Source organism: Corvus kubaryi, unplaced genomic scaffold, assembly GCF_017639235.1.
Source record: "Corvus kubaryi isolate FWS band 111438036 unplaced genomic scaffold, C.kubaryi_AGA036_p1.0 48836, whole genome shotgun sequence".
NCBI lineage: Eukaryota > Metazoa > Chordata > Aves > Passeriformes > Corvidae > Corvus > Corvus kubaryi.
The window spans coordinates 1-11,344 of NW_024581338.1; the positions used below are offsets into that span (position 1 = coordinate 1).

At 39.3% G+C, this 11,344-nt stretch overlaps 1 protein-coding gene and 1 long non-coding RNA gene across 5 annotated transcripts; both read right to left on the bottom strand.

Annotated features, from left to right (window-relative positions):
* Positions 1-4,527: 4,527 nt before the first annotated feature.
* Positions 4,528-11,338, bottom strand: LOC121672308 (butyrophilin subfamily 2 member A1-like). 3 transcript variants are annotated; one of them, XM_042044918.1, is made up of 7 exons: positions 11,150-11,338; positions 10,990-11,016; positions 9,202-9,228; positions 8,031-8,057; positions 7,251-7,271; positions 7,111-7,137; positions 4,528-6,300 (listed from the first exon to the last, which is right to left on the bottom strand). In XM_042044918.1, the coding sequence occupies exons 1-7, from the start codon at positions 11,331-11,333 to the stop codon at positions 5,789-5,791; spliced, it is 825 nt and encodes a 274-aa protein (XP_041900852.1). In that variant the 5' UTR covers positions 11,334-11,338; the 3' UTR covers positions 4,528-5,788. The 3 variants fall into 3 exon arrangements, with proteins under 3 accessions (XP_041900852.1, XP_041900853.1, XP_041900854.1); XM_042044919.1 differs by lacking the exon at positions 8,031-8,057; XM_042044920.1 differs by lacking the exons at positions 7,251-7,271; positions 8,031-8,057.
* On the bottom strand, positions 7,278-8,002 carry LOC121672309. Of its 2 annotated transcripts, none has more exons than XR_006018818.1 (3): positions 7,837-8,002; positions 7,704-7,741; positions 7,278-7,593 (listed from the first exon to the last, which is right to left on the bottom strand). It is a non-coding gene; the product is annotated as an uncharacterized LOC121672309 (long non-coding RNA). The 2 variants fall into 2 exon arrangements; XR_006018817.1 differs by having other exon boundaries at positions 7,278-7,644.
* Positions 11,339-11,344: the final 6 nt, after the last annotated feature.

Below are 11,344 nucleotides of genomic sequence, written 5' to 3' on the forward strand. Positions count from 1 at the left end.
ACAGCAGAAAGGCAGAACACTCTGTGTAGGTCTCCACACACCTGCACTCCCAAAGCTCTGCCATGGCCATGCCAAGCCCTTGCACCATTGCTATGGGTGGGTCCTCCTTCGCCCACCCCCCTCACAGCTCCATCCTGCCCCAGTTATCAGCTCCTGTTCTGCCTTTCCCACCCCACAGAAATCTCCCTCTCCACTCGGGTGTGCCTGGAACTCCAGCTGCTCTCCCCGCTCAGTTCTCAGGTGGTGTCAGCACAGAGGCACAGGTGGGCTCAGGTGCCTGGGACAGGGGTCCCCAAGCCATGCAGCTCCACCAGGGATGAACCTGGCTCAGCTTGGCTCTCCTGCTCATCCTCACGCTGGCTTTGCTGGGAATCAGAGGAGAACAGCAGAAGATGCTGCTAGGAGTTCCTGAAGCAGTGGGCAGGAGCCTGGGAAAGGGAAATGCTCCAAGACATCAGCTTCCAGTGAACCCTTAAACTCTCTCTCTGGCTATCTCCTTTCTCCCAGCAGAACTTCCTAGCCCTGCTGAGCAACAAGGGCTGCTCTGTTCCTCTTCTCTGCCTCTGTCCCTTGCCCCAGCCCAGGATGTGCTCAGGCAAGAAAGCAGCAGATCTTACAGGTGCCCCATGTGCAGCTCTGCTCCTCCTTTCCCAAAGCCTCACATCTCACAGCTGCCCTGATGAGCCAGAGGAAGAGGGGCAGCTGCACCAGGGATTCCTTCCAGTTCCCAAAGACCAACTCCATTGCAATCTTTGCAGAGCAGAGATCCCCTGTTTGACTCAGTGGGCCCTCACTGCTGCCTGCAGTGGGCATCTGCTCTCTGTGCACTGCTGATACAAAGCTGAGCAATCCTGTGCTGTTTGGCTTGGCAGAGATCTTTCCCTCCCTCCTCCTTGTTTTAGAGCTTTTCCTGCTTCACGCCCCATGTTCAGCTGCTGCAGAAAAGTTTGTGTCTCCTGTAAGCCTTGTGTCCTGCTGATCACACCTGGACATGCGATCTCCTGGACACCCACACCACACCCGAGTGCTGTGGCTTTGTCGAGGCAGACGGAACAGCACACACTGCTCGTAATCCATAGTCGAGGAAGAGAGAAAGATTTTTTATTTTCTCTGCTGCCGCTCTTACAGCTCTTCACAGTGGCTGTGGCCTGTTGAGATTGGCTGCTTACAAACAGTGCCAAGGCTGTCTAACAAACAATGACCGTTCAGGCTGGAAAACAATCAGCTGTACAAGCAAAGGTATCGTTGTTACGTATTACCCACACGTTCTTCCTTGTACACTCTTAACATCCCATAACCAGAACATCCTCCCCTCATGTCCAGAACATCTTCTCTCACTGATTATCTTCTTGGCCTTCTCTGTGGGGTTCACTGAAGCTGCAGAATTTCCTTGTAAAATTCTCGTGGGTAAATTCTGCCTGGTTTCAGGTCTGATTCTGGGAGGTTTCCAGCCCAGCTGTCAATCTCCTCACCGATGGGCTGCTCTCTTTCACCTGACCTTGTGGGCTGCTGTTCTCGGCGTTCGGATGGAGACAGAGGCTGCCATCATGGTGGAGGCAATTCGGCAGCACTGCACACTTCTGCTTTTTCGGCTGCCTTCCTTCTACCGTGAGCGGAGCTTGCTCACTGGAGCAGCTGCTACACTGGGACCCTGACACCCACCTCACTAAAAGAGGGACCTTTTCACCATCTGCTTGGGTGCCTCAGGGAGAAACCCCGGGATTTCCGAGCCCTGCCCCCGCCGTTGCTTCGAGCCTTTGCTGCTCTGTAGCCCCGCTCGCCCTGCCTGCCCAGACCTCTGGGGCTTCCCGCTGCAGCTCCGGAGTTTGATCCATCTCGTCTGCCCCCTGGGATTTTGCTTGTCCCTGCTGCTCCAGCCTGCTGTTCCGGAGGCTCCAGCCAGACACCGGGATCGGCTGCCCAGGGGTTTGTGAAGCCTTTGTTCCATCCCTTCCCGGGATCCCAGGCCCCCAGTGCCGCGTGCTCCCCGAGCTCGCTCCGGAGCGCCCCCTGCAGCCGCGGGGGAACCATCGCACCTGCCCTGCTCACCGGGAGCCGCCAGCGCCCCTGCCGGCTGCGAGCGGAACTGCACCCGAGGGGAAAGGGCCTGACAGCCGAGAAGGCTGGCACTGGGTTTGTGATTGTTTGCTGTTACTGCCAGAGTTATTGTTGTTTTGTTTGACTGGTTATACACGTATCGATAGATAATAGTAAAGAACTGTTATTCCTATTTCCCACATCTCTGCCTGAAAGCCCCTTGATTTCAAAATTATAATAACTCAGAGGGAAGGGAGTTGCAATTTTCTTTTCCATTCCAAGGGAGGTTCCTGCCTTGGCCAACACCCGTCTGTCAAACCGAGACATCGGTGAATTCCCATCGCTCCCATCCTTTATCCTCCCCTCGCCCCTAGGAATGGGTTTGGGAATCGTTTCTTTACCTGGGAGATTTTTAGGGAAATCTTTTTAACAGATCCAGCCCGGATTTTTCCACGGAAATTTCCTTTTATTTAAAAAAACCCCAAAAACAAACAAAAAACCCACCAAACCCTAAAAAACGCAGCCAAAAACTCCAACCAAAAACCAGGAAATGGGAATTTTATTCCAACAATTTCATGGCAAAGGTGAATTCCCACCTTGGACTCCCAGAGCAGGTTTTGGGTGGCAAAAAAGACCAAAAATTCCCTTTTTTCCCCCTAAAAATTCCTCACCTGGGGTCGATAGAGGCGGAATTTTTCCCCGATCCCGAACTCCGTCCTTTGGGATGGGACGGGATGGGAATGGGCAAGTGGGAATAATCGGGAAGAGGAAACGACTGGAATATTAAAAATAAAAAGGGAATAATTGGAATATTAAACAGAAAATAATAAAAATATAAAAGAGAAAATAATAAAAATATAAAAGAGAAAATAATTTGGATATAGGAGGGGAATATTGGAATGTTAAAAAATATCTGGGATATAAAATAATTGGGATGTAGACGAGGAAATAATTAGAATGGCAAACTGAAAACAATTAAAATACTAAATATAAAAAAATTAGGAACTCCAAGGGCAAATAATTAGAATAATAAATGAAGAATAAATGAAATATTAAATATAAATAATTAGAATCGAGAAAAGAATTAAAATATAAAACAGAAAAAAAATTGAATATTAATGAAAAGTAATTGGAATATAAAAGAGAAAATAATTGGACTATAAGAGAAAGATAATTAGAACACAAATGATAAAATAATTAGAATTAAAATGGAAAATAATTAAAATATTAACTATAAATAATTAGAATCTGGAAGGCAACATAATTAGAATAAAAATGTGGAATAAATGAAACATTAAATATAAAATAATTCTACTCGAAAAGAGAAAATAATTAAAATTAAAAATGGAAAACAATTAAAATAGAAAATAGAAAATAATTTGAAGAGAAAGAGAAAATTATTAGGATAAAAAATGGAAAATAATTTAAATATGAAATAGAAAATAATTCAAATGTCGAAAATAAAATAATTCGAATATCAAAATTCAAATCATTCCATTATAAAAGATAAAATAATTGGTGAGAAAATGAAAGAGAATTATTAAAACATAAAAGATTAAATCATTACAATAGAGAAGAAAATAATTAGAATATTAATGAGGAAGTAATTGGAATATAAAAGAGAAAATTATTAGACTATAAAAGAGAAAATAATTGGAATGGGAAGAATAAAATATTTGGAATATAAAAAAGAAAGTAATTAAAATAAAAAATTAAAAAGAATTAAAATAATAAATGCAGAATAATCAGAATATGGAAGATAAAATAATTTGAATATAAACCAGAAAATAATTAAAATAATAAATGTAAAACAATTTGAATGTAGAAGAGAAAATAATTAGAATATTAAAAATAAAATAGCTTGAATATTAAAGAGAAAACAATTGGACTATAAGAGGTAAAATAATTAGGACCGGAGAAAATAATGAGAATAAAAAATGGAAACTAATTAAAATATTAAATATGAAATAATTTGAATGTAGAAGATAAAATAAGAATTTAAAATGGAGAATAATTAAAATATTAAACATAAACAATCAGAATCTGGAAGATAAATTATTAGAATATTAACTATAAAGTAACTTGAATATTAATGAGAAAGTAATTGGAATATAAAAGAAAAAATAGTTTGGATACAAGATAAAATCATGGGAATGCAGAAGAGAAAATAATTTGGATTAAAACTGGAAAATCATTAAAATATTAAATATAAAATAATGGGAACATAAAAGGGAAAATAATTGGGAGAAAATTAAAGAGAATTATTCAAATATCAAAGAGAAAATAATTAGGAAATAGGAAATAATTAGAAAATAGAAATGAAATAATTCAAATAAAGTGGGGAATATTAAAATCTCAAATAAAATTAATTAGGATCTAGAAGATAATTAGAATAGGAAAAATAAAATAAAATAGGATCTAAAAAAATCAAATAATTCAAATATTGAGGGTCCACAGATCAGAAAATTCCAGGGATTCCCGACACAGCAGTGAATTATTCCCATGGATTTATTATTCCAAACCAAATATCCAAGAAATGTAACAAACAGCGAGAGAAATCCGGGATTTATCCACAGGAAACTGGAAGAAAACGGGAAGAGAAGGGAAGTATTTGAACACTTTGGGGTTTTCCAAAATTCCTGAATCCCTGAAAATTGTTTGGGGAACTTTGGGAACTCTGCTGGGTTTTATTTCCCTTTCTCACCCTCTGATTCATTAATTCATTAATTAATAGGTTTACATTATAATTCCATTGATGGTTAATTAATTATTAGTCATTATTAATGGATTTAAATGAATTAACGAATTTATAATTATTCATTGATCTCCTCCTGGCCTCACAGACCGGGATTTGTTGCCCATTCCCAACTCCTAATTAGGGGATTTGAAAGGGATAATTTGAATATTTAAAAGGTACTAATTGGGATATTTAAAAGGAATAATTAAAACATTAAAAGAGAATGATTTGAATATAAAAAGAAAATTGAAATATTAAAAGGGGAATGTTTGAATATAAAAGGGAATGATTTGAATGTTTTAAAAAGGGATAATTTGAATATTAATAAGGGACTGCTTAGGATGTTTTAAAAGAATAATTTGAATATTTGAAAGGGATTAATTGGGATATTATAAAAGGACTAATTGCAACATTTAAATGAAACAAAATATTATAAGAGAATAATTTTAATATTAAAAGAAATTAATTGGAATACTAACAAGGGAATATTCTGAATATTAAAAGTGGGGTATCTGAATATTAAAAGAGAATAATTAGAATATTTTAAAAGGGGATAATTTGAATATTCAAAAGGGAGTTATTAGGATATTTTAAAAGGACTAATTGGAATATTTAAAAAGGAGTAATTAGAATATTTAAAACAGAATAGTTTGACTATTTAAAATGGGTAGTTTTACTATTTAAAATGGGATTTTTTGAATATTAAAAATGGACTAATTAGGACATTTTAAAAGGATTATTTGAATATTTGAAAGGAATAATCTGAATACTTAAAAGGGACTAATTGGGGCATTTGAAAGAAATAATTAAAATATTAAAAGGGAATAATTTGACTATTAAAAGAAAATGATTGGAATACTAAAAAGGGAATAATTGGAATATTAGAAGGGGGTATTTGAATATTAAAAGAAAATAAATTGAATATTAAAAAGGAACAATTGGACTATTTTAAAGGGAATAATTGGGACGTTCAAAAGGGAATTCAATTATTAAAATAAAGCGAATATTAAAAGGTCACTGCTGGGGCCCTCCAACCCCCACGGGGCGGATCCCCAGAGCTTTCCCGTCGGAGCTGGGGCTGAAGAACGGGAAGAGATTCCCGGGAAGTTTCAAGGGGAGGAGTCCCAGGCGCTGCTTCTCCTCGGCGTCGAAGAAGGAGAGGGTGCGGGATTCCTGGTCCAGGAGGACCCCGAGCACGCGGCAGCTCCCGGAATTGCGCTCCAGCTTCCCGCCAGGGAGGCGGAATTCCCCCAGGGAATACTCCAGCCCCGGCACCGTCTCCTCCGGGAAGCGGCCGCCGTTGTTCCGCAGGGAATCCCGGATCTCCTCGCCCAGCACGCCCAGCTCCCAGTCGGATCCGTCCCCCACCTCCACTTCCCAGTAGCTCTTCCCTTCGGAAAAGCCTTCCCGGGCCACCACCACGGCTTTGGGATGGATCTTGGATCCCGGCTTGGAGGTGACGATCCAGGATTTTCCCTGGATCACGAGGTCGGGGTGTTTGCAGTGCTCGTCCAGGGTCAGGGAGACTTGGGAAGGAGGGAAAACCAACGGTTGCTATAGTTTGATATCATTTGGTATCGTTGGGGATAATTTGATATCGTTTGATACCGTTCAATATAGAATAATCAAATATTTGGGATTTTTCCATGTGTTAGGATGTGCAAAATCTAAATGCAAAAAAAAACCCCACAGAGCACAAAGTTCTGATTTTTGGGAAAATTTGGGGGGAAGGAGGAGGAGGAAGAGGAGGAAAAGAAGGAGATGAAGGAGGAGGAGGAGCAGGAGGAAGAGGAGGAGAAGGAGAAAGAAGAGAAGGAGGAGGAGAGGGAGAAGGAGAAGGAAAAGGAGGAGGAGGAAGAAAAGGAAGAGAAGGAGGAGGAGGAAAATCAGGAGGAGCAGAAAAAGGAGAAGGAGGAGGAGGAGGAGATGGAGAAAGAAGAGAAGGACGAGAAGGAAGAGAAGGAGATGGAGGAGGAGGAGCAGGAGGAGGAAGAGGAGAGGGAGGAGGAGGAAGAAAAGGAGGAGCAGGAGAAGGAAAAGGAGGAGGAGGAGAAGGAGGTGGACAAATGGGAAGAAGAGGAAGAGAAGGAGATGGAGGAGGAGAAGGAGCAGGAGAAGGAGAAGGTGGAGGAAGAGGAGGAGGAAGAGGAGGAGGAAGAGGAGGAGGAAGAGAAGGAAGAGAAGGAGATGGAGGAGGAGAAGGAACGGGTGGAGGAGGAAGAACAGGCAGAGGAGAAGGAGGAGGAAAAGGCGAAGGAGGAAGTGGAGGAGGAGGAGGGGAAGAGGAGGAGGAGGAGGGGAAGGAGGAAGAGGAGGAGGAGGAGGCCAGGACTCACCTGCGTTACTCTGAGCCCGTCTGAATCCTGTGCAGAAAGGAGCACTAATTAATGCTAATTAACGCTCATTAACCCGGCAGCTCATCTGCATGCCAGCAGAGCCGGGCGGGGCGGAGCAATCCGGGCCGGGTCCCACTCACCCAACTGGGCCTGGATGTGCCCTGCAACGAGAGAGCCCAAAGAGCCATCAGGGCCACCTGTGGGACACCTGGGTGGGTGTGGGACACCCGAGTGACATCTGAGTGACACCTGAGTGACACCTGGGCGGGTGTGGGACACCTGAGTGACACCTGGTGACACCTGAGTGACACCTGGGTGGGTGTGGGACACCCGAGTGACACCTGAGTGACACCTGAGTGACACCTGAGTGACACCTGTGTCACCTGTGTGACACCTGAGTGACCTTTGTGTCACCTGTGCCACCTCTGTCACCTGTCCCAGGTGTTCCCATGTCACTTATGCCACCTGTGCCACCTGTGTCACCTCTGTGTGCTGTGCGTGCCACCTGTGTGTGACCCGTGCCACCTGTGCCACCTCTGTCATCTGTGTCACCTGGGTCACTTCTGTCACCTGTCCCAGGTGTCCTGTGTCACCTGGGTCACCTGGGCCAGGTCTGAGTCACCTGGGTCACCTGGGTCACCTGGGCAGGTGTGTCACCTGTGTCACCTCTGTCACCTGGGAAACCTGGGCCAGGTGTGTCTGTGCCACCTGGGCCACCTGGGTCACCTGGGTCATACCCCAGTCACCTGTCCCAGGTGTCCCCATGTCCCACCTTTGTCACCAGTCCCACCTCCCAAAGCAGCCCCAGATCAGCTCCAAACGTTTTTCCAGAGCCCAAATCCCCGAAATTCCCCAAATTCCTCAAATTCCCCAAATTCCCCAAATTCGCCCAAACTCCCCGAATTCCGGCATTTCCTCACCGATTTTCTTCTCCATCTCCTGGTTCTCTGCGGGGGCAGAGAAGGAAATCGGGATTTGGGAATGGGAATCGTCGCGGGAATTCCGGGGAAGTGGTGTGAATATCGAGATAATTATCAAGATCAGAAATAATTGGAGAGATAACGAGTTAATTAATGGTTGATAATCATATAATTAATATTTAACTTTTAAATGATTCATATTTACTATTAATATCATTAATATTTACTTTTAATAGGATTTATATTGATTGTTAATATGATTTATATATATAGTTTATATAGAATAATTAATGTCTTTTAGATAGAATATTTAATTATGTAATAAATAATAATAATGTTATCGATTATATGTTATAGAAGTATAAAAGAAATAATTGCTTATAAATATTATATCTAATCATGAAATATAATTAGTAGGAGTAATTAGGTGTTCATTTTCTATAAATAGATATAAAGTATAATTATGTTTAATCTCTGCAGAATAACAGACATTTAAATACCTTATATTAAATATCAATTAATAATTATTAGGTATTCAATATTAATTAATAATATAGAGACAAGATAGATCTAAAATGTATTTAATTAATAATAATTATTATCTCTAATCTGTAGAGAATAATGGACCTGTCGATGCTGGAGCTTGCTCAAATACAATTAAATAACAATTAGTTATTAATTATTAGTTATTAGTTAATAGTCATTAATTACTGGTTATTTTGCATTATTATTAATTTTTAATAATTTATTATTAATTATTGATAAATGATCAAGTAAGCATTAATTATTAATTATTAATTATTAAGAAAGTAAGCACTCATTATTGCTAATTAACTATTCAGTATTCAGTTATTACTAAACAAAAAATATTCCCAAACATTTCCAGGAAATCAAGGTAAATATTAATTGATTATTAGAAAATTAATTCCGGATCCAGCAGAAGCAGCTCCCAAAGGAATTTAAATTAATCGGAATTATCCCAATTATTTTTAGGCCCCTTTCCCACAAATAATCCCGGATTTATCCCTTCTATCTCTCTTGGAATTAATTAATAATTAATTAAAGAATTAATCCCGAGGGATTTTCCAGCTCCACCCTCAGAACTCCACCGAAATCCTTGGATTTTATCCCAAAAATCGCGGATTTGGAGGAAAACTCGAGGCTTTTTTACCCTTCTGGAATTTTCCAATCTCCTCCTCTGGAAAAGAAAGGAACAAAAATCAGGAAAATCCCCAAATTTGGGCTCAGTTTGGGGGCGAAAATTGAGGTTGGGATTAAGGGAAAGAATTCCATTACTCTGGGCCTAATAATTAATCCAAGCCTAATAAATTATTAAAATTATTCTAATAAATACTTAGTCTCAGTCTAAGAAATCACTAGTCCGAGCCTAATAATAAATAATTGGGGTAAGACAATAATTAGGATGAGTCTAATAAGTAATTAGTCCGAGTCTAGTAAATAATTAGTCCGAGTCTAATAAATTATTACAATTAGTCTAATACATATTTAGCCCAAGTCTAATAATTAGTCTGTCTGATAATTAGTCTAAGTCTAATAAATTTCCAGTCTCAGTCTAATAATTAGAATTATTCTCATAAATAGTCTTGGTCTAATAAATAATTAATCTGAATCTAATAAATAATTGCTGTAAGGTAATAATTAGAATGAGTCTAATAAGTAATTAATTATTCTGAGTCTAGTAATTAGTCCAAGTCTAATAAATTATTAGTCCAGGGCTAATAAATTATTAGGATGGGTCTAATAAGTAATTAGTTGAAGTCTAATAACTAGTCTGTCTGATAATTAGTCTGAGTCGGATAAATAATTAGTCTGAATCGGAGAAGTAATTAGTCCAAGTCGAATAAATAATTGGTCCTGGTCTAACAAATACCTCATCTAAGAATAAATAATTAGTCCAAAGCTAATAAATATTTAGTCTGAGTCTAATAACTAATTAGTCTCAGTCTAACAGGCAAGTAGTCTGAGTTAAATAATTACTCTGGGTCTAAGAAGTCATTAGGCTGAGCCTAATAAATTAGTCCAAATCTAATAAATAATTAGAATGAGTCTGATTAATAAATAGTCTAAGAAATAATTGGTCTGAGTCTAAGAAATAATAATTGGGCTAAGTCTAATAAATAATCAGTCTAAGCCTAATAATTAGTCTAATAAATAATTAATCTAAGTCTAATAAAGAAATAGTCTAAGTCTAATAAAAAATTATTCTGAGTCTAATAAACAATTAGTCTAATAAATAGTCTGAGTCTAATAAATAATAATTGGGCTAAGTCAAATAAATAATTAATTGGTCTAAGTCTAATAAAAATTAGTCTGAATCTAATAATTAGTCTAAATCTAATAAATAATCCAAGTCTAAGAAATAATTGGTCTAAATCTAATAATTGGTCTGGAGCTAATAATTAGTCCAAGGGTAAGAAGCAATTATTCTGAGTCTAATAAATAATTAACCAGTCTAATAAATAGCATGAGTCTAATAAATAACTAGAGTTTGTGTAATCAGCAATTAGGCTAATAAACAATTGGTCTAAGTCTAATAATTAGTCTGAGCCTAATAATGACTGTAAATTTAATAAACCATTAATCTGAGTCTAATGAATAATTATTCTGAGTCTAATAAATAGACTAATAAATAATTAATCTGAGTCCAATAAATAGTCTAATAAACAATTAGAATAAATCTCATTAATAAATAGTCTAAGAATAATAAATAATTAGTCTAAGAACTAATTAGTCTAAGTCGAATTATTGGTCCGAGTCTAATAAACAATGGCTTTAAATCTAATAAACAATTGGTTTAAGGCTAATGAATAACTAATTTGCAGCTAATGAATAATCAATTAGTATCTAATAGCTAGTTGATTATCAGTTAGCGAATAATTAATTAGCATCCAATGACTAGTTCATTAGCAGCTAATGAATAATTAATGCTGGCTCTTACCCAGCTCCCCCTTGAGATCCTCGATCTCTGTAAGGAATTGGGATCAGCCGTCAGGAATTCCCGCGGTCCCGCCCGCCCCCGGCGCTTCCGGGCAATTCCGGGGGGATCCGGGCGCTTCTCAGGGCCCCAAATCCCAGGGAAAGCCGAGTCCCGCACTCACCCTCCTGGATCTCCTGCTGGTTCTTCCCTGGGAAGGGGGAAGGGAAACGGCAATTACGGAAAACTCTGGGAGCGCCAAAACAGCCGCTGGAACAGCGACGGCGCGTTCCCTGCGGATCAAGGGGAGAATTCCGTTCCATTCCGTTCCGTTCCATTCCACTCTGTTCCATTCCATTCCATTCCATTCCATTCCATT

Coding starts and splice junctions, on each gene's coding strand:
- LOC121672308 (XM_042044918.1), bottom strand. CDS start 11,333: ATGGAATGGAATGGAATGGAACAGAGTGGAATGGAACGGAACGGAATG. Junction 11,017..11,149: donor CCAGCAGGAGATCCAGGAGG/GTGAGTGCGGGA, acceptor AATTCCTTACAG/AGATCGAGGATCTCAAGGGG. Junction 6,301..7,110: donor ACGGGCTCAGAGTAACGCAG/GTGAGTCCTGGC, acceptor CTCCTTCCCAAG/TCTCCCTGACCCTGGACGAG.